The sequence below is a fragment of the Macaca mulatta genome, chromosome 16 (genome assembly GCF_049350105.2).
Source record: "Macaca mulatta isolate MMU2019108-1 chromosome 16, T2T-MMU8v2.0, whole genome shotgun sequence".
NCBI classification, from domain to species: domain Eukaryota; kingdom Metazoa; phylum Chordata; class Mammalia; order Primates; family Cercopithecidae; genus Macaca; species Macaca mulatta.
Window position 1 is genome coordinate 16,918,226 of NC_133421.1, and position 15,829 is coordinate 16,934,054.

General features: G+C 45.6%; 1 protein-coding gene and 1 pseudogene across 4 annotated transcripts in view; one reads left to right on the top strand and one right to left on the bottom strand.

The window, feature by feature from the left end:
- Positions 1 to 3,804: 3,804 nt before the first annotated feature.
- Positions 3,805 to 15,829, bottom strand: part of CDRT4 (CMT1A duplicated region transcript 4) — a 98,238-nt gene continuing 86,213 nt past the window's right edge. For all 3 annotated transcript variants that reach the window (XM_015118639.3, XM_028836038.2, XM_077970396.1), the window contains 2 exons: positions 7,776 to 7,850; positions 3,805 to 6,211 (listed from right to left, as the gene is read on the bottom strand). In XM_015118639.3, the coding sequence (XP_014974125.1) occupies positions 5,784 to 6,211; positions 7,776 to 7,850 (503 nt within the window). In that variant the 3' untranslated portion in view covers positions 3,805 to 5,783. The remainder of the gene's footprint in view (positions 6,212 to 7,775; positions 7,851 to 15,829) is intronic.
- Positions 11,149 to 11,822, top strand: LOC106993902 (large ribosomal subunit protein uL6 pseudogene; annotated as a pseudogene). The gene has a single exon (XR_013406602.1). The product of XR_013406602.1 is annotated as a large ribosomal subunit protein uL6 pseudogene (transcript).

Below are 15,829 nucleotides of genomic sequence, written 5' to 3' on the forward strand. Positions count from 1 at the left end.
TGAGCACCAACTCTGTGCCAGGCCATTGCAGGGCTCTGGAAATATGACGGCAAACACAGCTGACCTCGCCCAGGTCTTGGGAACTTCAGCCTCACCATCCTACCTCTGCTGGTCCAGGGACACACAGTAAATCAGCCACATGAAGAGGGGTCTCCAGAGGGGCTGCTTCACAATGGAGGAGCCATGACTGAAGCTGGGGCCAGCAGCCACTGGACAAACTCATCTGCTCCTACTTGAGGACACGAGCAGGGTTGTCATGGGTAACATCAATGAAGAGGAGATCTGAATTTTGGGGAAGCAGCCTGCACTTGGAGTTGAGAGGCCCAAGTTCCAATCTCAAAGGGGCTCTCCTCCTTCCATAATTATGTAATCAAGTAGTGAGCATGGGCCTAAGTCTGTGGGAGCTTAGACAAGCTCCAAAATGCAAAACTATGAGCAGAGAGCTTGGCACACTGACGGCCACCTGTCTTCCTTCCAGAAGTTAGTACTTCTGGGACTAACTTTGCTCTCCATAAAAACCCTCCCCATTGGCAGACACGTAGAAACAACCCCAAGGGTCAGGTTTTTAACTTGCCTGAAATCCTGTGGCTTCTCACATCCCTTTGTCTACCAAAAATAATGGAATGCTCTGGGTGACTGACCAACTGAATCTAGAAAGGACGTGAATTGATAACCATGAGCTTTGCCGGGCCCCCAACAATAGAAGCTTCTAAGAAAGGCCATAGATGGGGGTGGAATTTCCATTGGCCCTGGAATATAGGGCCTGGGAGAAAAGACAAGGTCTCAGCACCAAGTCGAAGGTCCTTTCCATGCCATCTGCTGCCCTGAGCAGTGTGCTAGCAAGAGTGGGTACCTGTATATTCTGGCCTGCCTCATACAGAAGTCAGATCATCGTCAGGCTCAAGGCAGAGAATATGGGGTGGCTTCAAGCCCCACCTAACGTGAGGTATTTCTTCATCTCCATCTGGCCCTGCCCAGCATGCCCCCATGTTCCCACACACATCCTCAGAGCTGGGGACAGGCCCAGCCTAGCCATGCCCTACAGATCTAGGACACTGTTGTGGGGTTTGCAAGCACCACAGTAGCTGGCTGAAGTCTCGGGGTTCCGGGTGAGGGACAGCAGGAAGGGGATGTGGAGATGTGTAGTCAAAGAAAAAGACAGAGATTTTCCTGGTTGCTTGACAAACATAAGCCCAGCCCATAGCTTCAGCCCCGGCTCTGACAACATCAGATCACAGTAAACCTCAGGTCCCTGTTTACTCCCCTTCCCCGGCTCTACCTCCCCTGGTTTCTCAGTGTGTCTACTCTTATCTGGCACTGATAATGTGTGGGCTCTGAAAATGTGCCCTTTGGTCTAAAAGTGTGGGGATTCCAAAAAGCCTCCAAGAATGAATGACTCAATGGAGGCTGAAAAGAGCCACATTGTCCAGATACGTACATTTGCTGGGACCCAGCTCGCAAAGAACTTTAACAATCTTTTCGCAACCGCTGTTCACATGGAGTGAGGCTGCAGGGCTGCCATTCCTACTCCTAGATTCTTGTCTTCCTAGATGCATCGTCAGTCCCTGGTTGGGATTCCAGCACCGAGAGCTGCGCTGCTCCACGTAACTCCTCCACTGCCTCTGAAGACCCCCTTTAGGACCCAAGGATCAAAACCCTACCTCAGGGTGCTCATCTTGTTCTCCCTGTTCTATTAAAAAAAAAAAAAAAAAAGACGAAAAAAAAAAGACTAAGGGACTGATCCTACTGCTCTAGTCTCATTCCAAAGGGGTTCCTAGACTTGCTGTTGATAAAGTCGACAACTGCTCTTTGTTTAGTTCTCACTCGACCTCCTATTCCAGTCAGAGGGCTCCTAGGCCACCCCAAATATCTGTGGCTTGCCCACATCTGCACTGTGCCTTTGTTTATGAGTTACCCCCTTGAAGACTTTCCTGCAGCCTCTTTTGTTTGTTTTTGTTTGTTTGTTTGTTTGTTTCTTGACAGTTTCGCTCTTGTTGCCCAGGTTCTAGAGTGCAATGGCACTATCTTGGCTCACTACAACCTCCACCTCCCTGCTGAGTAGCTGGGATTGCAGGCGCCCACCACCACGCCTGGCTAATTTTTTCTGTATTTTAGCAGAGATGGGGTTTCACCATGTTGGCCGGGCTGGTCTCGAACTCCTCACCTCAGGTGATTCACCCATCTCGGCCTCCCAAAATGCTGGAATTACAGGTGTGAGCCACCGCGCCCAGCCTCCTGCAGCATCTTATCTGTCACGCAGACTAACATCCTTTAAGACATGCTCCCAGCCCATGGCTAGAAAGGCTGCAGAATGTGGAACTATTTGATGTCCTAACAGCTCCTGCCAACATGAAAATGACCAGCAGGCTCAGTCATGCTGCCGAGGTTAAACTTCAACTGTTTAAACGCCAACCGTGGAATCTGCAAATGGGTAAATACCATACTCCGTACAGGGAGCCAAAGAATCCGCTCGAAGCAGCTGCTCAATATGTGTCAGACCGGGCCTTAGTTACAGAGCAACACAGACGGACTAACAAAATACATATTCTGATGTTTCATGAACCTGCTACGTCAGGGAGACTAATTGAAACAGCTCTCCTGCCAAGCAGAAAATTCCATATGGAGAAGAGATAAATAAAAAGAGGCTGCGGGCTGTGGAACATCAGAGGAAAGCAGGTCCCTCTGAGAGATGTAAGTTAAATATGTTTAGTGTAATCTGAGATACCCTGGGGCCTCTCCAGCTTGGACAGACAGATGAGGTTACATTAGGAATAACCTGCATTCCACTCCATGCCCTGGCTGCTCGTGATGAAGCCTTAGCAAGGGCTCCATGTCTATTTCTGGCAGTGCCAAGGATGTCTCTTGGTTTCTCATGAATAAAGCTGGTCCTGCCAAGCACCCATGGGGTCTACCAGACCTGGCTGTTTCTTGTCCATACCCAGAGCAGTGGGACCTGCTTGTCGATGCATTGTGAAGTCAAGACCTCTCCCCACTTTGTATGTGTACCCCAGGGCTTTCAAGGATTTTTAGTGAAAGGGCAGTTTGAGAGTTTGAATCATTGATTACCACCCACATGGCACTCAAAAAGAGCTGAACCAAGGGACACATCTGAGCATCAGACATGGCAGGTCATCCTCCTCCCCCAGGATCATCCTCCTCCACCAGTGACCAAGGCTTCATTACTGAATCCAGCTGCTTCGTCTCTGGCGGAATTCATGTAGTCATGGCTGGTTAAGTCTCAGTGTTAGCCACACCTGCGAGTCCCAGCTCAGGCTTGAGCAGAGTTCCCCATTAAAAGGAATTAGACTCTTTTTCTTTGTTAAATTGCCTCAGGAGGTAATGCTTCTGGACCACAGTCATGGAACACAGACAATTTCTATCACAACATCAGATGTTAATGATATCCTAGGCTCATGCTTGTGTTGTTATAATAGACTGAGAATTAAATTAATTTAAACAATGATATCTATAGAAAAATTATTTTGCTGGGTGTGGTGGCTCACGCCTGTAATCCCAACACTTTGGGAGGCCAAGGCGGGCAGATCACCTGAGGTCAGGAGTTCAAGACCAGCCTGACCAACATGGGGAAACCCCATCTCCACTAAAAATATAAAAATTAGCTGGGTGTGGTGGCGGATGCCTGTAATTCCAGCTATTCAGGAGGCTGAGGCAGGATAATTGCTTGAACCTGGGCAGTGGAGGTTGCAATGAGCAGAGGTTGTGCCATTGCCCTCCTGCCTGGGCGACAGAGCGAGACTGTGTCTCAAAAAAAAAAAAAAAAAAAAAAAAACAACAACAAAAACAAAAACAGAAATATCATTTTAATTTATAGAGTACATACTTTTGTAAAAACTATTAAATGCTTAGAAATTTTTTAAAAAACTGTGCAATCTTCAGTAAATTACCATACTACTCTGCCCTTCAAGGTATTAAAAGAAATAACCCCAAATTCCAATAAGCTCTAACACTCATTGAGTCTCTATAATCTATACTTTCCCAAATATAACCTAGAAATGAACAACCATAAAAGAACAAAAGAGATAAAAAAAGTACTGGAGAAATTTATCACCTGCCTCCATGTCTATAAACGTTCCATGGACACAAAATACAATCATTCAAATTCCCTGGAAACCACCTATATTTTTGCAAAAATTCATTCTGACCAACAGTTGGGAACCAAGAACAGGTCTAGAGCTCCTAATTCAGGCAGCTGTCCCAACACAAAAGCAGAGGAGCCAGAGGTGAGTTCTCCAACGCCACACCTGTGTCTGCAAACGTTTACACAAGACCCTTGAATGGAGAACACGCCTTGTAGGGCAAATTCGACTTTTCCAAATGACACTTCTATAAGTTACTACATCTCTGTGAAGGATGCTGGATTAGTATTAACTGTCTTGCAAATACACATACAGAAACTCAGGTAAGGTCAGCCTTACTCAGTAGATAAACCCCAAACACAAAACCAACTGGGTCAGCCTGTCATAACTGGATCCCTCTTGCATGTAAAGACAAAAGTTGTCTTCTTGGAGATGGAGAAGAGTTCAGCATAGCTCGCTTTGGGGCCAACTCAGAGCATGGGTGAACCAATCCTAGCTGTCCTCTGACAAATAACAGCAGGAGTCCTGCCAGGAGCTCCTCCCCCAAGCACTTGGCTCCACAAGGCAAACCTCAGAGAATTACAGGGGAAAAGGGCTCTCCATTTCTCAGTAGGGGGCACCCTGGTCCCCACTGCCACTTTGTTTGCCCTCCAAGGGAAAAACCTCTCAATACCAGGTCCAGGAGCAGCTGGATGGGATCACTCAGAACCCAACCAAGAGCTAATTTTCTCTTGGCTTCAAAATCCATCCTATGCTTGGAGATGCTGGGGCTGGGATTCTACAAACCACATTCTGGCTTCGTGCCCTGATAGGCTCTGCCCTCGGGAGCGCTAGCAGGCATCTGCAAGGATAAGGAGGAAGTAGGAAGTGGCTCCTTGTTCACTTCCTGTTTGTTTCCTGTTCACTTTCTATCAGCTTCCTGTCCCTGCCAGACAGGTTGCTAACCTTAGCAGCACTTTTTCTTCACCCGGGCAGTGGCAACTCCTCCCAGAAACGTTTCAATGCAGTTTTTGGTTTTTCCAACACTCACAAAAGCAGCCTCAGTGGGGGTCCCCTCAGAGACACCAACAAAACAGCTCCCCAATTCAAAGGCGGGGGAACCATCCCCACAGGGGCTCTCCTCGGAGCTCAGAGATACCAGCTGCATTGAGCAGCATCCCCACTCCCCCACCTCAGAAGTCTGAGATTCAGCCCCGTGTCCCTTCTCCAAGCAACTACCTTTCAATGAGTCCAGCATCTTCCTCTTGTTCCCAAGTCTCAAGTGTGATGCCTGCTTCCTGTGGTGCTACCTCCATGCATACCTTTGTATTCCTTTCCTGCCCTTTACTGTCACCTGGTTAATCATCCTTTATATTATCTCTAATAAAATAGCTGGTGTGATTTCTATCTCCTGCCTGGACCCAGACGAATCACCCACATTTTGGTCCTGAGCATCTGTGGCAGAGACTAGAGCCAGGGACTGCCCAACCCCATCAGAGAGCAGTGTGGGAGGGCACACACTCACCCACCCACCTACAGCTCACATTCTAATCTGGTTTCTCTCAACCAAGCTCTGCATGAGCAAGAGCAAGTTCAGATTTAAAGGACACCATGAAATGAGTGGTAAATGGAGCTTAATTGCTGTATGTTCTTGGGGGATGGCTGCAGGGACCCCTAGCTAAACATTTGCATGTTTCTCCTTGTTGGTCAGTAGCGAACTGTAGAGAGCATCCTCATCACAGGCTTTCGGGCAAAGATGATCTTGTTATAGTTTTCAGCTGGACAGTCTCTGGAATCCGTATGTAAGCGTGTGGGTTCTGGGATCATGGTAGAAGCCATGGCCGATACCGAATAAGCACCCCACATTGATAACGTGGATTCTGACAGCATGTCCCTGAACACAGCTTTGCCGGAAGACTTGGACGACTTTCTCCTTTTTGGCTGAATGACGCTGGAAGGTTTATTCTGCCTAGATGCCCAGGAGCTTTCTTCAAGGGCATGCATGCATTCCAGTTCTCTAGTTTTGCTTTTCTCAATGAGTCGTTTCACTGTCTGGGAGGTATAGGTGACATAGGCTGGCCAGGGGTCGTGTTTTTCAAGCAGCTTCCGGGGAAGTCCAGTGTTTTCTGTGAGTCCTACCAGCAAAGAAAGAGAAATGCAGGCCATTTAGAGGCAGTCACATGCAATAGCTCAATTCTTCACACAATGGGAAGGCCTCGGAACCAGATTTTGAAGTCCTCCCTATTTTGCACCCCTTGTATTCAGTCAGAATAAAATCCAATTCAAAGTAGGGGAACAGAATGACATCCTAGAAAGTATATCAATTAAACAATGACAGAATCGTAAGGAGCAAGAGACAGAATCAAACAGACCTGATTGATTTTAAATATTTGCATAACCTCAAATTGTTTTACCCCTAAACTTCTATTTTTTCACCAATAAAAGTGGTTAATCGAAGGCCTGACAACTAAAGAAAATAATTATTTCAAGGGCTTGGAACAGTACATCTTAGTGCTTAAAAGCATGGGTTCTATACTTGTCTGCTTCAGATTCCTACTCTACCCTTTTCGTAGCTGTGAACCTTGAACAAGTTTCTTAACCTTGCTAAACTTCAAGTGCCTCATCTGTAAAATGGTGATTAGAACAAGACAAAGTTCATGGAAATTTCTTGTGGATTAAAGATAATTTATGTAAAGCTTTTAGCCAGTACATGACATGTAGTAATCAGTAAATGGTACCTAAAACTTTTGGCTATGTCTCCCAGCCCAAACTGTTTCATTTAATCCTAGTTACACCTTATAAGGTAGGTATTCTCCCCATTTAATAGAGGACGAAACTGAGGCTGACTAGCTTGCACGACTAACAAGTAGTGGGTTTGAACTCAAGCTTAACAAGGCTCAAAAAAACACAAAGCTTTTCACTATGGTTGCTGGCCAGAAGTTTGGGGTGTTTGCCAAGAGGGGTAGGTGTTGCTAGAAATTCAGTCCATTAGTTTATCAAGCAGCCTGTTCCTTTACAGATCCAAAATCATGGGCATGTCAGTCCTTCCGATCTTTCATTTGCAACGTCACTCTATTTAGCAGAAATGATTCCATTTCTCTCCTGCAGCTGCTACCTTCCTCTGTGTTCTTATGTGGTGCATTCTTTCCCTAATTCTCTATTTCTTTGGTCAGTTCAACTGGAGTTTTGCAGGGAGGGGAGTTAAAAGAGTCATCTTGACATCTCCAAACTGAATGCAGTTTAAAAAAAAAAATGCTGTCAGTGGGGATAATCAAGTGAAGTGTAGGTTGTATTCCCACACTACCTCGTGCATGTCCAGGAGCTGGAGCTTGTCTGGGGACAGAGCTGTCAGTAAAGAATGTGCTGTAGAAGGATTCCATCTCCCTGTAAAAGTCATGTGTGACATTACCTCTCACTAGAAAATTCTCGGCAAGGCCTCCAAGCACAGACTGTTCACCCTTGCCTCCTCCAAGCAAATGTAAAGATCTTGTGGGATAGGGCATTTGCATGAATCTGGCAGAGTCCAAACTCAAATGCCGGGAGAAAAACGAGCAGCAACCCCCTTCCATCTCCTGAACATGCTTTGTTCTCTGCCAGCATAACAAGAGTGGCCGCCCAGTGGCCTCTTCCCACTGCAAATCCTCCAACCCTAGACAGCCCCAGGGCAGGAGCTTCCATTGGTAACGCTCCCAACCCTACCTTCTTTCTTCATCCTTCTTGCATCCATCTTCTTTTTAATATTTACTGATTTCTTAACATCACAGGTCCGGATTCCTATGGGAAAATACGCTTGTTAGCCAGAGCCTCCTCAAACTGGCCTGAGTGTAGGAAAGTGATTAGTAGCCACCTTGAGGGGGAGGTCCTAAGTCCTATATGGTCTCTGCATCAGGCTAAGGTGACTTCATGCCCTGAGAAGAGGACATGTTTTCTGTGGAGCTGGAGACAGGCCAGGTGAGCCCCGCAAAGGCCTGCAGGCATGGCAGGAAAGAGGCTGGGTAGGCTGGGGGCCGTGTGGAGGCTGGTTCACAGAGAGGAAGTGGGAAAAAAAAGTCCCCATTTCAAAACCTTGCTATCTCCTCTACCAGATTCCGAGAGTGGTCACATTACTACAAGCGCGACATCCAACCTGCACTTCTCAGCCTGGAATCAGGGAGAGAAGGTAGCAGAGATGGGCAGCAGCCAGGAGTCAGCTACCGGGGCCCCAAGCCCAGGCTGAAACATGGAAGTCTAATTGCTCTATGGGGCCATGCAGGGGGGGAATTCCAATGGAAACCGTGATGTAGCGCTTCTCAATCTTGAGGCTGCATCCACCTGGAGAGATTATGTTAAAGCCCAGATTGCTGGGCCCACCTCTAGAGTTGCTGATTTAGCAACCACTGTTTTAAACCAAAACAGGGAAAGAAAAAAAAAACTACTGGAGATTTGTAAGGTTATATTATTAACTACCTAGAGACAAGAAATGGGTCCAGGAGATCTTTTTGGTTCCTTTCCAGCTCTAAGACAAATGCACATACCTAAGAGTTCATTACATTTCTATACTCAATTTTGCCGTCTCTGCAGCGTTTAAGCACTTAAAAATGCCATGAAGCATTTCCACTATCACCTGCAAATGCCCATTGAGAAAGAGTCTCAGATGATTCTGAACAGCTCCCAGATGATGCTGGTGCTTTTTGGTCTGGAGACCACACTTTGAGAACCATGGGTCGAAGGCAGTGCTTCTCAAATTTTAGCAAGCACTAGAATCACCTGGAGACCTTGTGCAACCACAGATACCCAGGTCCCACCTTAGAGATTCTCATTCGGTAGGTCTGTTTTGAGGACCTGAGAATTTGCATCTCTAACTAACTCCTAAATGATACTGATGTTGCTGGTCTGTGGTTCATACTCTGAGTAGCCCCGGTTTAGACTGAGTAGTGAGTATTAAGCCTTTTTTATCAGCTCCCACATACTCGTGAGGACTGACTCGTTTCTGCATGGAACACTCCTCTGAGATAAACACTTCCCAGGTTTTTCATCCCCCTTTTTCCCTAATCAAGGAACTATTGTGGAATGCTAGTGAGTGTGTCATTAAAAATAAATTCCACTATTTTTATAGAGTAAATTACTCACACATTTCAGCCTTTTTTTAATAACACATCTAACAAAGGATGGCATCCCGGAGATTCATTCATACTCCAAAAAAAAAAAAAGGCATTTTTTGGTCAAACCTATTTACAGACAGATCTTACGGAGTCCCTGCTGTAGGTATCAATGACAATCTTCCACAACAGTGCAGTTCTAGAAGAATTCACAATGTCATTATTCTGAGGCTAGGGAAGAAATAATGCTCAAATAGTCATCTAACCTAGAGAAACTTTCATGTCATCATTTTTTTTAATTGTAAGGTAAAGCATCTTAGTTTTCCTTCTAAGACCTACTATAGGGCCTCAGAATTTAAAGTCATCCATTCCAAGTCCCCCATAACACAGAGCAGAACACGCAAGTGGCCACTCAACTTGGGCCTCTCTCTACCTCTAGTGGAAATAGAACTCTTTACTTGTCTTCCATATTTTAGCATTGTCAGAAATTTCTTGGCTGGGTGCGGTGGCTCATGCCTGTAATCCCAGCACTTTGGGAGACCAAGGAGGGTGGATCACCTGAGGTCAGGAGTTCGAGATCAACCTGGCTAACATGGTGAAACCCTGTCTCTACTGAATATACAAAATTAGCCAGGCATGGTGGTGCACGCCTGTAATCCCAGCTACTCAGGAGGCTGAGGCAGAAGAATCGCTTGAACCCGGGAGGCGGAGGTTGCAGTGAGCTGGAATCACATCGTTGCACTCCAGCCTGGGCAATGGAGTGAGACTCCGTCTCCAAAAAGAAAAAAAAGAAAGCAATTTCTTCATCTTCTCATATGTAAAATAGGATGCCAGATGGTGGAAATATGTTTCAGCTGGCAGTATTTGGGAGATTTGGGAGTCATTTCTTTCATCATTGCTTCTAAGTTTCTAGTTGATGAACCTGAAGCCTGAGGAAAGCGCGGTCTTGGTCAAACATTGGTTTCCAGACTTGTGTGCATCTGTGTGACCCACCACTCTGCTCAGAGCCTCTGGCCAGGACTCACCTGACCCCTACAGCTGTGCCGTGTGACTGATAGGACAAGTCTACAAATGGTGGGTTTTTCTCATGCCTGCTGAAGCAGGGACTAGGAAACCATAGAAAGAACCAAGGGAGGGAGTGTTTGAGACTGCCTCAGAACTCATGGGAAGGACTTGTTTGTTTGAAAATAACAGGAGACAAATAGTTGACATTAAGTCTGAAGAGAAGCTGTGGGCTTTTATAATTTCCTTCAATTCCAGCACAAAGGTTCCATTTTGTGTCCCTGTAAATGAAATGCAAACCAGCAGTCTACAGACAGAAACAGCATTGACGGGAGGGGCAGGAGGCAGAGTGTTGAAGCGGCTTTCTTGTTTTTCCTACAGACACAAAGCCCATGTTCAGACCACTGGGCTTTCAGGGCCAGCTCCCCACTCCCCCCACTCAATCTCTCATCCCACCATTTTCAGAATCTAGTCTGATAGACTGGGTTTGGCCTAGATCATTCAATTACCTGGAACGTGAAACAATCCATCTTGATCACCTTCCTTAACTTCTTAGGACCCCAGTGGTCACTTACAAAATGAGGATGAGGATGAACTCCTGTCCCAGAGAGACACAGTTCTATAAATTTTTTTTTTTTTTTTTTTTTTTTAGAGACAAGGCCTCACTCTGTCACTCTGGCTGGAGTGTAGTGGCACGATCGTAGCTCACTGCAGCCTTCAACTCCTGGGCTCAAGTAATCCTCCTGCCTTCACCTCCTGGGTAGCTGGGACTACAGGAACACACCACCATACCTGGATAATTTTTTCTTTTTTTAAGTAGAGACAGGGGTCTCGCTATTTTGCCCAGTCTGATCTCAAGCTCCTGGGCTCAAATGATCCTCCCACCTCTGCCTCCCAAAGTGCCGGGATTATAGGTGTGAATCATAACACCTACCCCACAGTTGCTTTAAAAATATCTGGAAATTGCTTTCTTTGCCACATCTACTGCGAGAATGAAGACCGTTCTCAGCCATCAGACTGCCAACATTCTAGAAAATGTTGACATTACTCTGAAGGGACACACAGTTATCGTGAAGGGCCCCAGAGGGACTTCAATCACATCAATGTAGAACTCAGTCTTCTTGGAAAGAAAACAAAAAAGGCTCTGGGTTGACAAATCGTGGGGTAACAGAAAGGAACTGGCTACCGTTCGGACTATTTGTACTTGTGGACAGAACATGATCAAGGGTGTTACACTGGGCTTCCGTTACAAGTTGAGGTCTGTGTATGGTCACTTCCCCATCAACGTCGTTATCCAGGAGAATGCGTCTCCTGTTGAAATCTGAAATTTCTCGGGTGAAAAACACATCCACAGGGCTTGGATGAGACCAGGTGTTGCTTGTTCAGTATCTCAAGCCCAGAAAGATGAATTAATCCTTGAAGGCAACGACATTGAGCTTGTTTCAAATTCAGCGGCTTTGATTCAGCAAGCCACAACAGTTAAAATCAAGGATATCAGGAAATTTTTGGATGGTATTTATGTCTCTGGAAAAGGAACTGTTCAGCAGGCTGATGAATAAGATCTAAGAGATGTCCAGCTACAGAAACAAGATGCTGGATGATTCCTAAGACCTATTTGTGATATTAAAAGATGCAATAAAAGACCTATTGATTTGGAAAAAAAAAATGTCTGGAAATTAAAGTGCTTCTAAACCAGTGGTCCCCAAACTTTGCAGCACATTGGAATCGCTAGGGATCTTGGAAAAATACAAATGTAGGCGTCCACTCCCAACATCGTGATTTGATTGGAATGGGATGCAGTACAGGCATTGGAATTAAAAGATTCCCAGACAATTTCTTTGTGCAGCAAAATTTGGGAAATGCTGTTCTAGAATCTAAAACAAAATACCACTGAAGATTTATAAAATATTATTATTAACTACTTAGAAACAGAAAACGAACCAGGTGCGGTGGCTCACACCTATAATCCCAGAACTTTAGGAGGCCAAGGTGAGTGGATCACTTGAGGCCAGGAGTTCGAGACCAGCCTGGACAGCATGGTGAAACCCTGTCTCTACTAAAAATACAAAAATTAGCCAAGCACAGGCTTGGCACCTGTAATCCTAGCTACTCGGCAGTCTGAGGCAGGATAATTGCTTGAGTCCAGGAGGAGATTGCAGTGAGCCGAGATCACCCCACTCCACTCTAGCCTGGGTGAGAGAGAGAGAGAGAACGGGTCCAGAAGGTCTTTTCAGTCCCTTTGCAGTCCTAAGACACATGCTTTCATTCAAGAATCCCTGATTACAGTCAGCAGTGCATCTCAGGAGCTTTTAAACATTTAAAACGGCCATCGAGTACTTCCACAACCACCACCTGACAATAACAAAATTGACTTAGATCAAAGAAGAAGAAGCAGTGGCTTTAAAGTCCAGAGCTAAGGAAACTGTGGTCGCCATGGGATTCTCATGCAAATCTAATGAGCTCACCCTCTCTGGCCACAAGCTGCATCCTTATCTCAGGAAACCATCTTGCAAAAGGATTTTACGGGTTCCAGGCAGGATAGATGGATTAGTGCTCTGGCACAAATCGACCCCACTCAGACTTTTTGCCCCACTGATGCTGTGAAAGTAGTGCCACTTACATAGTCATGACGAGTGGATTATTATCTCAATCTAGTGTTTCCTAAACCATGTCCCACAGAATGCAAGAGTCTCTCCTCAAGATGTTAATAGGTATTACTTAAAGAAAAAGAAGGGGCCCGTGGCAAAAGCCGCCCTATAAAGCCATATAGATTGTTTAACCCAGGAGTCGCCACATCTTCTAAATTGTGCAAGATTTCAGGCCTGTCCTCAGTCAACAAAGTTAGAAAAAAAAAAATTGCCATGTTAAAAAAAATTCCTTTGGAGCAGGATTTTCAGTCTGTTGTATGTTAATTTGTTCTGTAATTCTCCAAAAGGAAGACTGAATATGCAGCATCCCCTAATCTCATTTGACCAAGGAATCACTCATTCATTCATTCATTTATTGTGTGGGGTATCTCATGGAGCTAGAAAGCAGTGACACATTTGTGGCGATTGTGAAACAATGTTCTTCTCCTGCCCTTATTTTGGAATTGCAAGCCTCAGAGAACGTTATGGAGTAAGAGGATAGAATGATGAACTTGCTCGGGATATAACTGGGTCTTCAATGAATCACCTCCTCTGAAATCAGCTGCAGAGTCCCCAAAACTGTCCCTATGCAGAAGAACAAGCTCCACTAGAAACAAGACCCGTGTTCCTCTGTTCAGCCTCTTTCCTCTCTTCTCTGCTCCAATCTGCAAGGCTTCTTTTGTTTGTCTCACCTCTCACTTTTCTCCCTGAGCCATCCCTAGGTGTCTTGCCTGGCCCCAGAAGGAGAATCACATTTTCTCAAACAGGAACCTGATGCAAAGCCTCATTTCACCTCTGCATTTTATCCTCTTTAACCTTCCATCTCCTCCCTGCCCTTAGCTTTTTTCTTTTTTTTTTTTTTCCTACCCTCTGGCCACTCCTCATTTATTTTTGGCTAAAGAGGAAGCTGCCACTAAAGCCAGAAGTGACTTGAAAAGCTCATCTCTGAGATCTGGAAGGATGCTCCTGGGCAAGGATCCACTTAGCAGAACGTGCGGTTTCCATGCTGATCTCCACCCGAATGGGCTGACAGGAGACCCACAGAACTGCCCATCTCACAGGATCAGCACAGGCACCGACTCCCTGAACTTTAAACTGAGAAACGCGGGGCAACAGTGAGTGCACACCTCCGGATTCTCAGTGGCGCCCCCTTCTGACTCTCTCCACTTCTTCACCCTGCCCCTATCCCATGGAAACTCACCATGGCCCCACCTCTACCAAATGGGCTCTGCGGGGTGCACACAAGAAGATGACCATTTCTTGTGCCTTTAGTGACACAGACAATGGGGAGCCTTGGGAATCCCAGAAATGTTAAGACAAAGGGGAATGGGAGTGGGGAGGGGCGAGTTGTTCTTTCGGGAAAGAAGGCATCTCCCTCTTTCTCCCTGTGCAATAATTTGCTGGACACCAGCTCTTCCTCCCTAGCGCCCCTCCCCAGAAACGAACACACACACAAAGAAGAGGATAAACAAGTCCATTACCGCACTACCTTTAAAAAGTCACGTTGCATACGGTGGGCCATTTGGTAGTGTTAGAATGTTCTTATACAGACCGTGCCTCTTTCTGGGGGGTCAACTGTCTCTAACCACATCAGGGTGGGGAGGTGGGAGTCTAATCAGAATTGCTCATCTTCTAACACAGACTTGCTATTACTGATTCATCACTTATGATGGGAAGGAGGGGATATGTTGCTTCTTGATAATGCTTCTATACTTTATTTTCTGTATCGATTATACGTGTACATTGAGGGCATTTTATTGTCCAATGGTGAAAACAGTTCAAGTACCTATGGCCATTCAACATATATTCATTCATGCACAAATGCACACTTGCACACATTCAAAAAAACCTATCCTGAGCTCCAAACATTACTCTTCTGAGAGGCACAGGTCCTGCACTCACCCAGAACCCACTGTGGATTTTCCGCATTTGCCTCTTACTTTGGGATCTACCCTTCTCAATGTCAGGGGTCCACAATCCAGGTTTCCCATGCTGATAAATCCAGACGAATCCTTGCCATCTGTGTTATGAGAAACAAAAGCAGAGGCCTTCCAGTACATAGGACAATACATGTTCCATCAACCACTCTGCAGTCACGTACTGACTAAGCATCTCATACACCAGGCAGGCACTGAGCCTTGGTTCAAGGAGCTCACAGCCCCATGAGGAAGACAGAGTTTCCTAACTCAACCTGGGTGGGGAGGGGTGTCAAGAAGCAGATTCAAGAAGAGACAATGTTTGTGCTAAATCTCAAAGGACAAAGGAAATGATGGGCAGTGGGCATGGTTTAAATGCCAACCTCAATGTTTCCAAATCCTGAGTGAAATGCTTCCTCATTCAAGATCCATGTTCTCCTCCCAGCATGCAGATAAATAGGCAGTTTCCAAACAGTGCGTTTCCTGCATGTGAATTATAATGCTGAATTGGCTGAAGAAACACTTTACAAATTCACTGCAAGAAAGAAGCATTAGGCATTGTATACCTATCAGGTACAACCATGAATCTGAATTTTACATTTATCCAAGGAATATTCAATTATAAATATTAAACTCCCACTTTAAGATGACATTGGAAGGCCCATTGAGCATAAAACACATGTGGCCATTATCTATTGATCTATTATCTACAGATCTAGTTCCAAATTTAAAAATCGAATTTCCAGAACAAGCCAGGCAGGCATAATAAGAGGAGAGCTTTTCAGCCTTTTTCTTCCATGGACATTTTTGGGGTAGGCTCATACACTGGCAGGCTGGACACGTAGGAAAGATATGGAGAAACAGGCTGCAAGAAATAGCCCTACAACCTCATATTCAGGAAAACAAACATGAAAGGCTTTAAGTAATTTGTGCCCAGAGACCGTCTCTCTGCCTGACGGCTCCTGAGCAGTATGACCATTAAAATGTGTGGCCTCACAATGTAATAATCCATCAGAAAAAGGAAGTCCTGCTCCGTTGAAACAATAGGGACATTGTGAACCTGGAGAACACTTCGGGGAAACAGCCAGGCATTTCCCAGGACTGCGCTCAATCCGTGGGCCAGGCCACCC